Source organism: Diospyros lotus, chromosome 3 (assembly GCF_014633365.1).
Source record: "Diospyros lotus cultivar Yz01 chromosome 3, ASM1463336v1, whole genome shotgun sequence".
In the NCBI taxonomy this organism is placed as follows: Eukaryota; Viridiplantae; Streptophyta; class Magnoliopsida; order Ericales; family Ebenaceae; genus Diospyros; species Diospyros lotus.
Genome location: NC_068340.1, coordinates 42,352,005 through 42,370,488, shown reverse-complemented (window position 1 = coordinate 42,370,488; position 18,484 = coordinate 42,352,005). Strand labels below are relative to the sequence as shown.

General features: G+C 38.2%; 4 protein-coding genes across 6 annotated transcripts in view; all 4 read left to right on the top strand.

Moving 5' to 3' along the window:
• The first annotated feature begins 1,493 nt into the window (after positions 1–1,493).
• Positions 1,494–3,176, top strand: LOC127797236 (protein PLANT CADMIUM RESISTANCE 2-like). Its single transcript, XM_052329940.1, has 4 exons — positions 1,494–1,905; positions 2,317–2,388; positions 2,486–2,698; positions 2,821–3,176. Exons 1-4 carry the CDS (start codon positions 1,509–1,511, stop codon positions 2,928–2,930), a joined length of 792 nt encoding a protein of 263 aa, XP_052185900.1. The 5' UTR covers positions 1,494–1,508; the 3' UTR covers positions 2,931–3,176.
• Positions 3,177–3,910: 734 nt separating this feature from the next.
• LOC127797237 (dynein light chain 1, cytoplasmic) lies at positions 3,911–7,507 on the top strand. Its single transcript, XM_052329941.1, has 2 exons — positions 3,911–4,588; positions 7,182–7,507. The coding sequence occupies exons 1-2, from the start codon at positions 4,358–4,360 to the stop codon at positions 7,335–7,337; spliced, it is 387 nt and encodes a 128-aa protein (XP_052185901.1). The 5' UTR covers positions 3,911–4,357; the 3' UTR covers positions 7,338–7,507.
• LOC127797235 (F-box protein SKIP28) lies at positions 7,418–9,412 on the top strand. The gene is made up of 3 exons (XM_052329939.1): positions 7,418–7,564; positions 8,146–8,614; positions 8,739–9,412. Exons 2-3 carry the CDS (start codon positions 8,264–8,266, stop codon positions 9,270–9,272), a joined length of 885 nt encoding a protein of 294 aa, XP_052185899.1. The 5' UTR covers positions 7,418–7,564; positions 8,146–8,263; the 3' UTR covers positions 9,273–9,412.
• Positions 9,413–11,603: 2,191 nt separating this feature from the next.
• Positions 11,604–18,484, top strand: part of LOC127797346 (mediator of RNA polymerase II transcription subunit 23) — a 65,118-nt gene continuing 58,237 nt past the window's right edge. For 2 of the 3 annotated variants that reach the window (XM_052330172.1, XM_052330171.1), the window contains exons 1-4: positions 11,604–11,803; positions 11,918–11,961; positions 13,352–13,451; positions 13,578–14,564. In XM_052330172.1, coding sequence (XP_052186132.1) covers positions 11,717–11,803; positions 11,918–11,961; positions 13,352–13,451; positions 13,578–14,564 — 1,218 coding nt within the window. In that variant the 5' untranslated portion in view covers positions 11,604–11,716. Of the gene's footprint in view, positions 11,804–11,917; positions 11,962–13,063; positions 13,184–13,351; positions 13,452–13,577; positions 14,565–18,484 lie in introns of those variants that run through there. The other variant, XM_052330173.1, reaches the window with a different exon arrangement.

Genomic DNA, 18,484 nt, shown 5'->3' with positions numbered 1-18,484 from the left:
GCAAAGTAATAGCAGATGCGATGGATATGCATGACATTAGTTAATTAGTTAGTTGGAGCAAGCAACCAGCATCCATCACAAAGACAAAGTTAGTCACTTCACGTGTTGGTTTAATTAGTTTTGAATTTTGAAATTTGAAAACATTTTAATTTATATAAGAAGAAAGAAGAAGAAGAAGAAGAAGAAGAAGAAGAAGAAGGCGTGATTTGCGGCTCTGCTTTGGGGAGGGACGTCGGGACGGGACCCATTGCATCGCCATTTGCCAATCGGTGGATAAGAAAGAAAGAAAGGCCATTGTTTGACAATAAAGTTAACGGACCGAATAGTTTGTTAGTTATCGCGATGGGGGAGATTTTGAAATTATTATTATTATTATTATTAACTGACAAAATGCCACACGGAATTGGGGATGTAAATGATACTCCAAATTGTTATGTAAAGCCAAGCCAAGCCAAGCCAAGCCAAGCACTGAACTGATGAAGGTTGGGCCTTTTTTTGGGCCAAAAAGTTATCTCAAAATGCCTCCCAAACTTATATGTTGTCGTTTGGGCCTTTTTTTTTTTTTGCCCAAAAAGTTATCTCAAGCCCATTCTTGTTGCTGCTTTGAGAAGTGGGCTTCATCCATCCATCCCATCCCATTGGGCTCACTTTTGTTTTGGTCATCCATCCATCTATCAACATCCCTTCTAATTGAATAATGCTATTAATACACTTTTATATATATCTTGAATTACATAAAAGTATATCAATAACAAAAATATTTCTCATGAGGTGTATGGAGACGAGGGATATTTTGGTCATAATACCCCTTATGTAACCCAAGATATACAAAAATAATGTACATCTAGCATAATTCCTCCTAACCCCTCTATTCTATTCATAACAACAAAAATAAAGAACAACTACTAACTACTACTTGGCATGGTTGGTTGTAATCTCAAAATGCTCAATCAAATCACTATTAATTATATGTGATGTGATTTGATGTGATATGCCTATCTTCTATCATGCCTCGTAACTTTTGTGCTTCCAAGTTACAACAAAATTCTTAAAAAAAAAAAATTAATTAATAATGACATCCTCTCTATCTACATATAATTACATTGGTATTTTTTAATTAATTGACACGTTCATGTTATTAATTTAAAATTTGACAAGTCAATAATAATGGTTAGTATAGTACAAACTGGTACATCTTAGTGCATGCATATATATGATTTTAAAGAAGGAAATTATTTCCTCTATTTATAAGTTATTACTCTTCTATATATATCTCCCAAATACAAATACCCCGCCCTCGTATTTGAGAATCCAATGACTGGAGGGAGGGAAAGCTGAAGGCTGAAGCTTCCTGGATTGAGCATCGAAATATCAGTGCGGCCTCACTCACAGTGGACCTGGACCCTGACTGAGTCAAAGTCTCCCATATGTAATTACAACAATAATAATAATAATAATAATAATAATAATAATAATTGTGGAGAGTATTTCTGGATCATGGATGTTGGATGGATCTCCTCTCTGGCCCTGCAGCTGCAGTAGTAGTTAAAGCGTATGTCATCATCGTGTCTCCTTCCTTCGTTCCTTCTTCTGGTCCATATATACATGTATGTGGAATTGTGATTAAGCATCAATGCATCATCATGTACCCCTCCAAGTCGACTGACGGCCGGAACTCCTGGTCTGCCCCGCAGCAAGCAGCACGAACATACGGTGTTAATAACAGAGAAGCGGCCGAGGGCGTGGGGGCGGGGTGGGGCTCCGACTATAGCAATCAGCAGCCGCAGCAATATTATTTGTATGGCGATGAGCCGCCTGCTAATCCAGATGACCCTAATAAGAAGCTCGAAGCAAGGGGTCCTTGGTCTTCGGGCCTCTGCGCCTGCTTGGACGACGTCCCTAACTGTAAGTACGTAGCGGTAATTAATTAATTTGGGGTGGGGGGAAGGACCTGGTTGCATTTCTATTTCTAGTTCTACTTCTATTTCCATGAGGCCCATACCTAATTAATGAATTAGTTGTTTACGGCGCCGGGTTAATTCATTCAATCCGGCCGTTGCTTAATTGCAAATATTAATGAAGGCTGTGTTGATATTACCTAATTTTTAGTTGATTCTGGTAGGGTTAGTTACTGCTGTTATTTGCATCCTATTCTGTTTTCTCGAACTCAATATAAAAGCGAGACATGGGTATGTACTTAAAGATAATGGAATATATAATCTTTGATTCTTCTTTCTCCGGTGTCTTCTGCTACCTTCCTTCATGTATGATCCTTGATTCCTCTGTCTCCCGGTGTATTCTGCTATCTTTCTTCAGGCTGCATAACCTGCTGGTGCCCGTGCATCACTTTTGGACGGATCGCAGAGATTGTCGACAGAGGCTCTAACTGTAAGCAAGCATATATTCCATAGATATAGATATGCCTAGCTAGTTAAACGTGGTTAATTTGAAGGTTGAGCTTCCTTAATTGGTGGGTGTGGTGCAGCATGTGGGATAAGTGGAGCTCTGTATACGTTAATAGCGTGCGTGACGTGTTGTCCCTGCTGCTTCTCCTGCTTCTACCGGTCAAAGATGAGGCAGCAATTCGGTCTGCGCGCTGCCCCTTGCGGGGATTGCCCCGTCCACTGCTTCTGCGAGCACTGCGCCCTTTGCCAAGAATACCGTGAGCTCCGCAACCAAGGATTCAACTTGCCTCTTGGTAGTTACCTTAACTGATCTCTTTCCACACCCCCCCCCCCCCCAACTGAACTGTACTGGTGGTGTCTTAATAAATAATTCTCTTCATCTGCCTGCGTTTCTTATCTATCCATCTATATATAGGATGGCACGGAAACATGGAGAAACAGAAACAAGGGGGAGGATTGGAAACTGCCCCAGTCGTTGAAGAAGGGATGAGCAGAGAGCTAGTCAAAATCAAGCACGAAGGTTGACTCTTGGCTTCGGCCTGCCGCCTGCCTTGGTTGTGATACATAATCCAATCCAATGCATGATCCGAGCGAGCTCAGACTCGTGAGCTAGCAACCTAGCCATATACGTGGTATAATTTGTCAGTTAGAATTATAGATTATTAGCATATATGGAGAATAATTAATTAGTACTGGATCTGCCACCAAACTAAAACCTGTTTCACTTATTTACAATTGGTTTTGGTTAGAAAAATGCTTCCTCTTTGGTTATGATTGGCTATGGTTTGTCTCGGAGACTGCAATTGGGAATTGGCTCATTGGCTGGCTTGCCCTACCATCCACATCCATCTCTCTCTCTCTCTCTCTGGAAGTCTTTGAGTTATCTCGCTCGGCTCATTAATTATGGTGGTGGTGTTGCGGGTAGCCATTGCTATCCCAATTAATTAATTTAATTGATTCACATCCACTGCGACAAAACAATAGCCTCCAATCCATCTCCATCTTCATTTTGTGAACATCTTATGGACAAAACAAGGGGGGCTCATTTCTGAAATTGAATGAACGAGCAGCGTCCCTAAGGTTTAACTAAATTTTGTTACACATTTCTATTACTACATCTACATATTGGGTTATGGGTGAAGCCCAACATTCATTATCACTTCTGCCAACTAATTTTGCAACCAATTTTTGTAATTTCTCAAATTATTCACGAAGGTAGCTGACTGAATACTATTGTTGGGGTGTAAAATTTCACTTGTACCCAAGTTCATAAATATAAATATAAAAAAATATTATTAATATTTCGTGAGTTACATCATAAGTTATGTAATATAGTTAAAATATTTAAAATATTCATCATTTAAGGTAATGAAGTAAAGTTGTGAGACGTATGATTAAAATATTTTTCATCAGAATGGCGAGATGGCACGAAATGGTAAGACGTAATGAGATGGATAATATTTTTATCATTGATAATTATTATGTAACTCATAAAATACTATCATTATGATTATAAATATAATAGAGTTATCTGTCTCAGGCACGAGATGGTGAGGCGAATAATATTTTTATTATTTAACCCATAAAATACCAACAACATGATTATAAAAACAATAGAGTTTGCTGCGTAAGCAGAATCCAACGGCCGCCCCGTCAAAGAGTAGGGCTGCAGGCTAAAGACGCCTCCTCAATATTATCTTATAATAATACACACACATATATATATATATATATTGTTGGGAAACTCATAATTAAAGCGAAAGCCAAAGCTAAAAAGCATTGCAACCGAGGCCATTGTTGGTCGCTTGTTTCCTGGCCTTTCTAATTCTGTCCCCACGCCACCCACCCTTCTCTCTCTCTCTCTCTCTCTCTCTCTCTCTCTCCGATTTCCCTCTAAGCTTTGCTTGATGTTGAAGCCCCCATCCATGAAAGCCGCCTGAGGGGATGAGAAAATGGAGGCTGCAGAGGAAGAGTTGGAGAGGAGGAGCAAGTTCCTTAACAGTCTCATACTGAAGAAGAAGGCCTCCGACCAAAAGGAACACCATGATCGCCTCAACGTCCGTGTCAGGGCATCGGACATGCCCCTCCCTCTTCAAAACAGAGCCTTTCGCTGCGCCAGAGACAATCTCGACTCCATGCCCGGAAAGCTCGACAGCAAACGCCTTGCCCTTGCCCTTAAGAAGGTAATCCAACTTATTACCCAATGCCCCCCCCCCCCCCCCCCCTCCCTCTCGCCTTTGATCTCTGTTGTCTTCTAGGTTTCATTCATTTTGGATGCTTATAAAAATTGTGGTTGTGCTTCAAGTTCTGGTTCTATCAGTCCGAGATTGATTGAGGATTTTACTATATGATAAAAAGAGGACATTTAGTAAATTCCAGTTACGGTGATCCAATTGTATGCCAGCTTTCTCTGATGCAACTGCATTATTGGTTATTATATTAGGCCTGAGAACAAAGAGATTTACTTGTATTCTTTTTATTTGTCCTACGCCTGCTCAGGGTACTGATTAATTTTTCCTTTTGGTGGTCCAAAATGTCCCCTTCTGTCAAACCCAGATGGAAATTTTTACTTTTCTTTGGTCCTCATTATGGTAATTCGATTTTGTCTTTAATATCACAAATTTATTTATTTTTCTTAATTTTAGTCTAAGATAGGTAATTTTACAGACTCTGCGTACAAAGTTGGTCGAATTGATTTCTTTAATGTCAGATTTAGCTCAAAATGATCGTTCCCTACTTCATCTTTCTTGGCCATAATTTGGCCTGGCATTTGATTTGTTTGCTTTTGGCCTTTTAGTGTTAGATAATGCATCAATGGCTTCAAGATTAAGCACTTGACTGGCTTCATCCAACGGCTTAATCTTGCTACCAGCTCTTAGCTGACAATATTTTTTGCCTTGATATTGACTGGGTTAGTTTGAAAACCTAGAGTTTGAAGGTCAGAATGCTTATGCCCATTAAAGAGCTTTATGCTCAAACTATAAATGCTTCTCCAAGTTTCTCTTTGCTTTTTATTATCTTGCTTTGGCTGGCCTCTTTTGATTGCTATTTTTTAGCTTAGCATTTATTTCAGTTCATTTCATGGTGGTGCCTTTCTTTTAGGGTTTTTGGGGTTGGGTGGGACTCATGATTGTAGGTATTTTTTTTTTCTTTTGCATTTATTGATTTCATCTCATTGTGGCTTCATTCTTTAGAAGTTTCAGGACAGAGGGGCCCTTTTCACCCATTTTTTAGGTTTTGAATATACTGAGTTAAAAAGAGAAGAATTTATCAACTGTTATCGGATTTCTCAATTGAATTTCTAAACATGGGCCTAAACTTCAAAAAACTATTATTTGAAAGTTTGCAGCAACTGATAAATACCCTCTCTCCTGGGAGAGACCATAATTGTTTTGGTTATTGCTCGCTATTTTTGAGCTTATGTTGAATACTACTCAATAACTTGAAGCTACTGGTGGTGTATTGGTAGCTAATTTTAGATGTATCTTGTACTACTTTTTTCTTTGATCTTTCTTGGCTGTGTAGAGTATGTTTGGGGTGAAGTATTTGAAATTTCTGAAAAATCTTCAAATGGAAGGATTTAAGACTCATTGCTGAGGTGAATAACTCTTCATTTTGGAGTTCATTGTTTGGATGTGTTAAAGCATATTTAATAAGAACAAATTTTTTAGGAATCACCAGATTAGCAAGGGTAGTAGGGATTGACTGATTGTATGGTTCTTTTGTCTTTTAGTAATGGTGATAGTGGCCAATAGGATTTGTCTGGTTGCATTCTCTTTCTCTGCTTATGTAATTATAGTCAACTTTGCCATACCTTAAACATGATTAATGTACGTAGTCTACAAGGATTTGTATTCCTGGCTGTGTTGGAGGTAAAAAATGAACAAAACAGAAGCAATAGTCCACACGGATTTGTATTCCTTAATCAACAAGGATCTTTAATAAAACCAAAAAGAGAATCAAACTAGGATATCTAATCTAATCAAATCCCTAAAATTGAGGAATCCTAACATAATCAACTAGGATTTTTCTAAATATAAAATCAAAATAAAAATAATGACCACTTTTCTACAATTAAGGAATCCTAACACCAAGTACCTCATGTATGGGTGGGGTGACACATACGACTAGACTAAACCTAGTTGATTTTTCATCTCTCTAATATTGTTTTTACTCTCATTGAATACCCCTCGGTCTCTGTTATTTGGTTGAATGGGTCTCAACGCACATTACCATGATCACTTCAGCTTATTGCATGTTAGCTCTTTGGTTATAACCAAAGAATAATACGGTCTCTAGAGAGTGTATGCCCTATAATTAACGGCACAAGTGGTGATACATTATAGCACGTTGCATTCACGTGCTAATTAAAGACACAAGTAATGATCATCATAGTTTATTGCATTCGCGCCATTAAAAATGTCATGTAAATTGGCATGAGCTCATAAGATTCTATATGGCATACTTGATATTAGCTTATACTCAAAGAAATTCTATGACTGAAACTCGACGGCCCATTTATATGAGAGGGAGATAGCTGTGTCATTATTTATGTCTGCTACTGATTTGCTGTTCTTAATTCATGGAGTACAAGTAACCAATGGATCAACTTCCCTGTTATATATAGTCCCATTATAATGACTATAGAAAGTTGAGTGTGCCAAATCGCCTCACTTGAGACCGCACGCAGGCTCAGACAGAGATAGAAATCAAGTGGAAAGGCTCTCTCTTCCCCAACATATTATATACTTAAAAGGTGTTGTAATGAGTTTGCAGGAATTCGACTCCTTGTATGGTCCTGCTTGGCACTGCATTGTGGGAACAAGCTTTGGCTCATATGTAACACATTCCTTAGGAGGGTTCCTGTATTTCTCAATTGACAAGGTTTATATCCTTCTGTTCAAGACTGCTGTCGAGCCTTTGGAGCACTGAGCACTGACATTTCACATTTGCTCCCGACCAAACATATGCAATTTTCAGAATAACTACTGTACCCCACCTTCTTTCATTGTATTCCTGGCGTTGTATTTGAGACAACTTGTTTACTCGTGACATTGCAGGAGCATACAAGAAAACGACTAATTTGTTGATGAGTTGAACTATTTTCTGATCTCCAACAAGAACAAACAACGTATCCGTCTTTTATTTTATTATGTGGGGTCAGTTACATGAATTTTAAAAGTTATAACACTAGCATTCTTGTTTGCCAGGGTGTAATGTTCATTTAAATTGAAATCTCTGTATTTTATTATGCAAGTATCTATAAAATATATATATATATATGTATTGTTGAGTATTTGAAGTAGAAAGTAGCCTGATTTGTTCTGTTTTCGTTATTACCTTCAATCATTAATATGATGAATGATACTTGAATTAAGCTAATTAAAAATATCCCTATATTTAATGCTTTCTTAAGTGTTTTTATTATATATGTATTATTTTTATAGTATTTTATTACAATAATTAGCATCACCCTTATCAAATTTATGAACAAGGAAGTTGACGGTCACTTTATTTTGTTTAATAAATGGATGACATCATTAATAAGTAGGTTTGTAGAAAATGTGTTCAAAGTTAACAAGCATGCTAACAAGTAAAATGAAAATTTAACTCATCAGCAAAAAAATCAAAATTTTAATTAATGCAAAATAGTCTTTGGTGAAGTTTCTGTATTTAGGAACTAGAGATTTAGAGTATTCCAGAACACAAATTTCGTGATCCTCTTCGTGTGGTGTTTCAGGAACTCACAAGTCAAAGTCTACCAAGAACAAAAATCCTCTTCCTCTTCCTCTTCCTCTTCAAGTTTAGTTCTTTCTAAAACCCAATTATATACCAGTACCTTGAAAACCTGGACAGACATGGAGATCTCAGAAACTGCAGATAATAGAGAAGATGAAGTTCACAGTAGTATGGCAACGGGGCGACCCCACGAAGCTTTGTTCCTGGCGCTGGCTTACTTTCCTATCTACGAGCTTCTTGCAATGAGTGGAGTCTGCAGATCATTGAGAGAAGCCGTGAACAAAGACATCCTCCCATGGCTAGACATGGTCGTGGACAGGCCATTGAGCTCTCGGCTCTCTGATGGTATTCTGCTGAAAATCACTTCCAAGGCAAATGGTCGGCTCAGAAGTTTGGCCCTCGTAAACTGCTCTAAGATCACTGATGCTGGGCTTCTACAGATCGTCGAGAAAAATCCACTCATCGCCAAGGTCTGAATATATCTTAATTTGGGCCATTCTTCAGTTCTGGCCACAATTAATTTGTCTGGTCTGGGTTTTTTGTTTTGGGTTTATCTTAATTTGTTTGTATATATAAATATGGTTCCTTTTGCAGCTTCATGTGCCAGCGTGCACAGGGTTAACCCCAGAAGGCGTTGTGAAAGCAGTGAAGACTGGCCACAATCTTATTAGCCTGAAGGTAAATGGCATTTACAACATAAATAAAGAACATCTGGAGGCACTTCGCTCAACTCTCGAATCAAACCGCCGGCAGCTGATCAGGCAGCAACAAGCCACCGACATAGACATAGACATATGCCCAAACTGCAACTGCGCGGCGATGGTGTTGGAGTGCCCGAGTCGTGACATGTGCGAGAGAAAGAAAAGGGAGCGGGGCCTGCAGAGAGCGTGCAGGGGCTGCTACCATTGCATCCCGAGGTGCGTAGAGTGTGGAATGTGCGTTGATGAATGCGAAGCAGAAGACACCGCTTGCGCAGACGCCATGTGCTCAAACTGCTGGCTTCGGATTCCCAAATGCAACTTCTGTAACAAGCCTTACTGTAGCAGACACGCCCACCGCCGGTGCATAGTTCTGGGATCTTCTGGATTTGTATGTGACGCTTGTAATCTAAAGTTCCATACAAGTTGATATATGTACTCAAACCCATTCCATCAAGCAATCTCAAATAGTGGAAACCTACTTATAAGTGTCTTTTATACACTTATTTTAGTCTATAAACTTAGCATTTATACATTCAATAAGCATGATTTCTACTTGATTTGGTTCTATATATGGTTATGTAGATGTGGAGCATGTGTTGAATATATTTGGAGCAAAAAGAGTGATTTTGGTATATGATGGGAGTGAAATAAAACTTGGAGGCAAAGTCGGGTATCAATGCAAAAGAAAGCAAAAGATTATTAAGAGCCAAAAAATAGAAAATGATAAAGCAAGAGGCTAAAGAAGAAGGCTAGCGGGCCTATAACGAAATGCATACTACTGTAGGACCGCTTTAAGATTTAATTTTTGGAGCTCACGGTCCTACAGCGGAATGCATACCGCTGTAGGACCGCTTTAGGAATTGCTATCTGGAGCTCACGGGTCTGCAGCAACAAGCATACCGCGGTAGCGTTCTGAACTTCAAATCAAAGCTCGATTTCGGCCCATCTCCGTCCAAATCAATGAAAAATGAGAGTTTTCACTATGCACGACTTTAATAACCTAAAAACCACTATATAAAGACTTATTTTGAAGGGTTTTTGAGTTTTTTTGGCATGGAAGAGAGGCGGACAAAAGATTGAAAACTACTCTTGAGTTGTATTTTTCTTTGCTTTTCTTTTCTTTCTCAATTCTTCGTTATGGATTCCAACTCTTTTCTTTTTCTTTTGATTGCAAAAATGCATTGCTAAGTGTTTATAGCTAGGGTGAATGATGAAACCTCGACTTCTAATGGTTTGATTTAAAGTTATTGGGTTTGCTATTTTCTTATCCATTCGGGTTGATTGTTTGTTATGTTCATAATGCTGTTTTGATGCTTGATCACCATTGGAACATATTTGTGATTTGTATTGCTTTCGAGAGATTCAATATGGATTAGACATGGTAGCAAACAACGTATGGTCCTATAATAGGTAGAGATGCCGTTATGCCCTATGAAATCATTTTGTGATGATCTCCGTGATTGAATGCATGTTTATATATTCGAAGGTTATCTAGAGATAGTTAATCTCATATATATTCATAGAACTGAATGACCATCGAGAGAGGCTTTTGGTTGTGATTGGATCATCGATTTTCAACCTAAGATAAGGAATAACAAGACCCGAGTAACAAATAATTGAATCATAAAAGACCGACGGTGGATTCACAAACCCTAGTGCCTTAGTCTTGTGAGTTTTAAATCAAAGGAATTATTTTGTTTGCATATTTTATTTCTAAATTAAGTTTCATTACTGTTGAAGTCTTTGTTAATGTGTGTGTTAGGTTAAGGTTAAATCAGTTAGAGTAACTATCAAAAGTTAGTCCTCGTGGGTACGACACTCTATTCATCACTGTATTACTTGTCACGATCCGTCCACTTGCGAAATAGAATAAACAGGACACCTACTCCAATCAACACATCAATTGGGTTGGAAAAACACATTTTTAAGGAGCATGAATTTCATGAAAGCAGGTTGTTGTCAATAGCTTAAAGTTTACAAAAAAAGGCCCATAACCCAGACATCCTTGGACCCAAAAAATACAAGGAAAGGATTGAGACAGACAAGGACAGTTACACCTATTAGGTAGTAACACAAACACTCGCACAGAAGCCTTCATCTCCAACATTGGAATTGTTAGGCTTGATAATACTAAGCAAGCATTCGAATGTAATACTTGCTTGTATAATAGAATAGATAAAAGTAACCATTTCACAAGTCAGCAAAGACTTTCTTGGGGGTGGGGCAAACATTTTGTATCAAAACAAATGGATATATCTAAATAAAACTATTAGAAAACATAATTTGACAATTTTAGACACAATAACCCAAGCATTGATCTTCTCTCTTAATTTAGAGTAGAAGTGAAGCAGCATAATTTAGACAATAAGTGAATCTCTTCCCTCGTCTAATTTCTATTGCTCTAATTCATCATCTTTTTGTTTTTATTAAATCTTATTTTAATGATTGACTTTCTCCTTCTCAATTTACAAATTTTTAAATTTTTATTTCAAATATCGTTAAATGATTCTTAACCCGTTTACTTAACAATGACAGAAGAATTTTCACCGTATCATCTTTTTCCCTTCACAAATGTCATTTTCTATTTCTACGTGCGTCAAGAGGAATTCCAACGCGGGCGGATCTCTAAAACGGGTGTGGAAAGGCGGGTGGGTACTTGTTGGACCCGATGTAGTGGGACAGGACGAAACCCGACCCGACTCATCTGCATCGGATCTCGTTGACGACCCAGTAGAGAAGCTTCCCCCACGAAGGATTCCACCTTCCGTATCCGTAGCCGACAATCAAATTTACGTTCGTCGTCTATGCTGGGTAGGACGCTGGGTCACTCTTACACAGCTATTGCTGAGAAACAGAAACCTGGGAGAATCGATGGAGCAGAACCAGAGGTCTTCCAGGGCTTTACAGCTCCACCCCGCTAGAGCCCCCATTCTCGACCTCTTCAACCTCTATTTAGGAGTAAGTTCTACACATCAATTCCCCTTCCCTACTTTCTTTCTCTTTTTATTCGTTTCATTGTCTTCTCAATTTCGGTTCAGTTCTAATCACTGTCTTCTTTTCCTAATTTTTCAGACAACTAGCCGCCAAAAGCCCGACGACTCTATCCGAGAACCTCCGTATGTCTACTTCCTGCTTCTCTTCTCAACAATTGCTTTTCAATTCACGCCTTTTTCTGTTTCTTCAGCATTTAGGGTTTATTATTATTTTTTTTCCTTTTAAATGTGATTGTTAGATGTGTTGATGCTTGAGTATTCATTTCTTCTTGCTGACTCTTTGGCTAAACTGTACTGGTTACCCTTGAGATTGAGATTTATGTGTAGGAGACAAAATACCTCGACACGCATGGTCTCTGTAGGAGCTTGTCAGCAAATGGAGTTAATTAATTATTGTAATGAATATTTGCCCCATCTTCTAAAATAGATTTCAGTCAATATTTTTTTAACTTTAATCAGTGAAAAAGGAAATAAAATTAAAAAAATTAACTCAAAGACTACAGATGTATTTTATTTAGGACAAATCTTATAAAAAGAGCTATTATATTATAGTTTACAAGAAAATAATATAAAAAATACTTTTGTTTTGATTTACCCGAAATTATATCAAAATATATAACTTCATGCTCTTTAAAACTTTATTATTAAAATAATGTATTTTTGTGTAATTTATAAATAATACACTATAATTTCTCTGGATTATAGTACTGTAGTAGCATTGGTATAAAACAACTAATATACTTTAAAAAAGGAAGATATTTTTTTTACTAACAATGAAAATTTTATAAGATTGCCAAAAAAAAGTTAACAACTCTTAATATCACTAAGTGGGGCTGACTATATAGATTTTATCTTGTCAATTATTTGTATCCTTGTGAACCCTTCCCTGTGGATTGAGTATCTCCTCGACCTTCTTGTGTTGAAAGTGTTTTTCCTATTTACAGCCAGTCTCAACCTTGGATAAAGAGGAGGGTTGCATTAAGAAGTTGACAAAAATGGTAATTTTGTGCTCAGCATAAAAGTTGTCGGATCAAACATCATAAATTTTAAACAAAAAATGTTAATATGTTTCAGACCTGCATTGGTTCCATTCCATACACCCGGTGCGTCTTAACTTTTGAGATTTGCATGAAAACAGAGGGGATAGTGGAGTAGGGTGAAGATGAATATCTATTGCTCTTGCGATTAGGCAACATCACTTTCTGCGTTAACGGTGGTGTAGGAAGTGAGAGAGGGACTTTTTGGCTATCTTCCACCTGGTGATTGAGGAGGAGGCAAGTATGGCAGATTATGTGTAGAAAAGTGCCAATCATGTCTGGAGATAATTACAAACTGTTGTGATCATGTAAGAGTCTGCTTTGTCAGGGTAAATCTTCAGTGGGCTTCCATTGTGATCATGTGACCTGTTTCTGATATTAAGTTAATAGATTTCACAGTTGCTTTTCCTGTGTTCTATACTCAGTTGTCTTCAAATATTTGCGTGTTAGACACTAAAGATCAAAATAATGCCCAGGAACAAAACACAGAAGCGTGTAACTGCTCTTAACAGAGAGCTCCCTCCTCAGAATGAACAATTCCTTTTAGATTTCGAGCAGCTTCAGAGCCAGTTTCCTGTAAGTCCTGATATAAATTAACACTGTTGCATCCCATGTTTGGTTCTATGATTTTTCCCTTCTCTTCTATTTCACTTTTGCAGTTCAACATAGAGGGTTTTGTTGACTATGTGACTCATTTTTTAGGACCAGGAGCAACTGCGAGCTGTGACTGAATCTGTTCTTATTTCACTGGTCATTCAGTTTAGCGGCCATGCACCCCAAGCGGAGTTTCTTCTCTTTGCTTTGCGTAAGTTGCATAGTATAGGTTATGTGCATTGGGATACTTTCTTGCCCTCCCTCCTTTCTTCAGTTTCATCTGCAGAGGTGTCTATTGGTCAAGGGATTCAGTCTGTGGCTGCTATCTCATCTATAAGTTTATCACCGGCTGGGATATTGCCATCTTCAACCCCAATACCTCCCAATTCCTCCAGTTTTCCGTCTCCAAATACCACATCTCCTTTGCCATCAGTTCATGTTATTGGATCCCCTGCTCAGACAGTAAATGAACCATCATCTTCTATAACTTTGTCACCAATGAAATCATCTGACGTCACCTGCTCAGGACAACTGCCAACGAACAGGGTTAATTTGCCAATAAGAGATAATGCTATAAGCAGTCTACGGCATTTGTGCTGCAAGATTATTTTAACTGGTCTTCAATCCGATTTAAAGCCAGTAACGCATGCTGACATTTTTCACCATATGATGAATTGGCTGGTTAATTGGGACCAGAGACAACATGGGATTGATGAATGTGATGGTTCAAAATGCTGGAAACCTGATAAAGCTCTCATAGAATGGTTACACATTTGTTTAGATGTGATCTGGCTGTTGGTTGAGGATGACAAATGCCGTGTTCCTTTCTATGAACTATTACGAAGTGGCTTGCAGTTTATAGAAAACATTCCAGATGATGAAGCCTTGTTTACACTTATATTGGACATCCATAGGAGGCGGGATATGATGGCTATGCATATGCAGATGTTAGATCAACACCTTCACTGCCCAACATTTGGAACTCAACGGTTTCTTCCTCAGGCTACCACTAATATGTCAAGTGAAGCAGTGAATAACATGAGGTATCCACCTATCACATACCCAAGTGTACTTGGAGAACCATTGCATGGGGAGGTAATGACTTTCCAATTTATTCATTACTTATGCCTGATCATATAATATTTTCCATCCTTTCATTGATAGAGAATAACAAAACTTTATTAGGTATCCAAAAGTTAAGAAAATCAAAGGGACAAGATATCCTTACAAACAAAGGGGGAAAGAATACCAAAAAAAGAAGAAGAAGAAAACAATAAGCTAAAGGGGAAAGCTTTTGGCGACTTGTACAATCTGAATAAAATCCTTTTGTATTTCTCAAGGAGGGCAAAGCTTTTCCTAAAATCAAATCCTGTCTTCTGCTCAGAAACTGTCCTCCTATTTGTGGATCTAGGGATCTGCCTTACTTCTTTCTAGTAATTAGAAATTAGTGATTTAATGCATTGGTGGTAGTCCTGGTCCTACAATCCGAAAGACTAGGACCTTGCTCTAACCACAACACACTACAAATTGACCACTATGGATGAACGTCGAAATGCCAAAACTAGTGCTTCTCAAAGGCCCTCCACCTCAATTTAGGATTTTATAGTTCTAAGTATGCTAGTGGTTTTTTTTTCCCAAAGGAAGCTTTAGTTAACTAGTAATGCTTGATTTTTGTTTCCTAGTTAAACTTAGGTTTGTAATGTTTGATTGCACCCTTTAAGTGCCATCTGAACCACAAGAGGAGAGGGTTGGCTCAGTGAGTTGCAAGTCTGAGTAAGACTGCATGGGCCAACCTTATATCCAACATGTTAAACAAAGGAACATCATACTTGATCCTGAGCTATTTCCACTTCAAAATAGTCAAGTTCATCCTTGAAGGCTTAGCTACTGATATAAGGGTTTCACCCCCTTGTTGAGAGTGATCAAGAACAGATTACCATTAAACCTAAAGGCCAAGGATGCCTTTTCTTTGTTAATTGCCATACTTCCATGCCTTCTAACCTTTGAGGTCTTAGTTACTCTTTGGTGCTTGTCATCATGTCCACAAGGCTTTGGTCACTTTGGCTGACTTTGACTGATCGCTTACTTAAAAATTATATATAGACTGCTTTTGATTGTAATAAAAGCAACAAAAATGAGGGCGGTGGTAGTTCACTGTAGCATGCATCACTATCATTGTCATGAATCAAGGCGGGAAATTCAAGAAGATTTGCCATAAATCAAGGAAGGGTACGCCAAGAAGATTGACAGTAATATTCTATAAAGTTAAGGGTGTAAATTAGGTTTATATTTCTGTAAATAGAAGAGTGCTCAATTAGGAAATATCTCTCAATTAGGAGAGATTCACCTCCATATTTAGGAAGCTAATATGTATATATGGCTATTAAGTAAATGAATGGAGTGTGTAGTTTTTCCCAAACAATATTTTCTTACACCCACATGGTATCAAAGCTTTAGGAAACCTTCCGTAAAGCAACCTTTTTTTTGGTCTTCATTGCCGACTGATTTCCGGTAGCCTTCATTGCTGCAACTGCACCTACTGATCCGTAGCTCTTTCTTAGTCTTTCCTTAGCCTTGTTTCTTCGTTCAATCAAAATTTCTACTCATACTAGTGAGATTAGCTCTTGTGATACAAGAGAAACAATAGCACTTCCAGGGATCTTACCTTCTGGAGAATTACAGCAGATTCATACAGCGTACAGATTGGACGAGAGAAATTACCTCAAATGGTCCCAACTTATCCGAACCATTTTGAAAGGGAAAGGAAAGATAAGTCACATCACTGGGACTGGACCAACGAAGAAAGATCCAGTCTACGTAGCATGGGATGAAGAGGATTCCATGATCATTGCATGGTTGTGGAGTTTCATGGCACCTGAAATAAGTGACACCTATATGTTTCTACCCACAACCAAGGAAGTTTGAGAGTCTATTCAACAAACTTATTCGAAAGTTAACGATGCAGCCAGGATTTATGAATTGAAGACCAAAATCATTGCTGCAAAACAAGGGAACGAATTTATCACAGAATATACTAATCTCCTAAAAGGACTTTGGCAAGAAATAGATCACTACCGGGTTATTGAGATGAAATACAGTGATGATGCAGCCACATTGAAAACATTCATAGAGAAAGACATAACTTATGATTTTCTAGCAGGACTTAATGGGGAGTATGATCAGGTAAGAATCCAAATCTTTGTAATGCTGATTTACCTTCACTTAATAAAGTTATTTCAATTATACTAGTTGAAGAAAGCATAAGGGGTGTAATGTTGCACCCTAAACTAGTCGAGGCTTCAGCATTTGTGGCTAATGGAGGAGGCTGTGGATTCAAGAAAAACCAACTGAATGGAGACAATGGTAAGACAGTTCCTAAGTACACTGGGAGTGACAACCATGACAATTTATGGTGTACTTTCTACAAGAAACCCAAGCATACTAGGGAGATGTGCTGGAAGTTAAATGGAAAGCTACCAAGTAAAGAATGGGGAAATAAGGGTGGACAACTGCATCAAAGTTAAGGGTAAGCCAATATAGCCACTTCACACTAGGAAGAATAGATCCATGAACCAAAAGAACAGAAAGAATTCAACCAGGAGGAGATTGAAAGGTTGAGGCAATTCCTAAGTCCTTGGACAAACCATTTATCTCAGGTAATTGCTCCTTGATACATTCAGGTAAACCTCCTATTTCTTATGCTTTAAATGCCTCTAATACTTATTCTCCAGATTCTTGGATCATAGGTTCTGGCACCATTGATTATATGACACATTTCTCTCAGTTTTTTCCCTCATATGCTCCCTGTTCTAGCCATAGGAAAATAGCTACTGCTGATGGTTTATTAATCACAATAGCTAGCATAGGAGAAATTACAATCAACCCTACTCTCTCTCTTAAAAATGTCCTTCATGTGCCTAAATTGTCCACCAATCTCTTTTCAGTATCTAAATTGTCTTCTAATGTTACCTGCAAAGTTATTTTTCTACCTTCTTGTTGCAAAGTTATTTTTCTACCTTTTTGTTGCTTATTTTAGGACCAGGTCTCGGGACTGATAATTGGACGTGCTAAGGAACGGGATGAATTATACTACCTTGACAAATCTGAGAAACAAACTGCTTCCAAATGGAACCAGCCCCTAACCTACCTCTCTGAACAGTATCAGCCCCACAAGAACACTATTTGGCTGCATCATTATAGGCTAGGACATCCTGCTTTCTCCACACCCAAGATTATGTTCCCTTCTTTGTGACATTTGTGAACTTGCTAAGCACAAGCGTGCTGTTTTTTCTCCTAGTAATAGCAGAAGCCCTTTTCCTTTTGATTTAATTCATAAGGATATTTGGGGTCCATCAACTATTCCAAATATTTTTGATGTGAGTGACATCCTCCCAAATTTTTTCTCGATGATCCAAACTCAATTTGGGGCTCAAATCAAACGGTTTAGGTTTGATAATGCCCGAGATTATTTTAACCAGACTCTTTCCATCTATTTCCACCAAATGAGTATTATTCATGAGTCCTCTTGTGTTTCTACCCCACAACAAAATGGCCTTACAGAAAGAAAGAACGGTCACCTTCTAGATACTACTAGGGCCTTGTTGTTTCGACATAATGTGCCTAAACATTTTTTGGGGGAAGCAGTCCTTACAGCAACTTGCACCATCAATCGCCTACCATGTTAAATTTTTAAACTCTAATGGCCATGTTATCTCACTTCTATTATGATCTTTCTTCCACATCTCCGCTTAGCCCTAGAGTCTTTGGGTGTGTTTCTTTTATTCATGTTTATAGCCATAAGAGAGGGAAATTGGATCCTCGAGTAGCTAAATGCGTCTTTGTGGGCTATCCTTCTAACCAAAAAGGATACAAATGTTATCACCCTCCCACTAAAAGGGTTCTAATCATTGCCGATGTTACCTTTGTTGAGAATGAATCATATTTTTCTCAACCTTATCTTCAGAGGGAGATTTCAAGTATGGAAGATAAGGATGAGCCTCTGCCTCTCCTTACCT

Bases quoted from the DNA above. Each gene is read 5' to 3' on its own strand.
- LOC127797235 (XM_052329939.1), top strand. From the start codon at position 8,264: ATGGAGATCTCAGAAACTGCAGATAATAGAGAAGATGAAGTTCACAGT. The intron at 8,615-8,738 runs GTCTGAATATAT...TTCCTTTTGCAG, and splicing joins AAAATCCACTCATCGCCAAG to CTTCATGTGCCAGCGTGCAC.
- LOC127797237 (XM_052329941.1), top strand. From the start codon at position 4,358: ATGGAGGCTGCAGAGGAAGAGTTGGAGAGGAGGAGCAAGTTCCTTAAC. The intron at 4,589-7,181 runs GTAATCCAACTT...ATGAGTTTGCAG, and splicing joins TTGCCCTTGCCCTTAAGAAG to GAATTCGACTCCTTGTATGG.
- LOC127797236 (XM_052329940.1), top strand. From the start codon at position 1,509: ATGGATCTCCTCTCTGGCCCTGCAGCTGCAGTAGTAGTTAAAGCGTAT. The intron at 1,906-2,316 runs GTAAGTACGTAG...ATCTTTCTTCAG, and splicing joins CTTGGACGACGTCCCTAACT to GCTGCATAACCTGCTGGTGC. The intron at 2,699-2,820 runs GTAGTTACCTTA...ATCTATATATAG, and splicing joins AGGATTCAACTTGCCTCTTG to GATGGCACGGAAACATGGAG.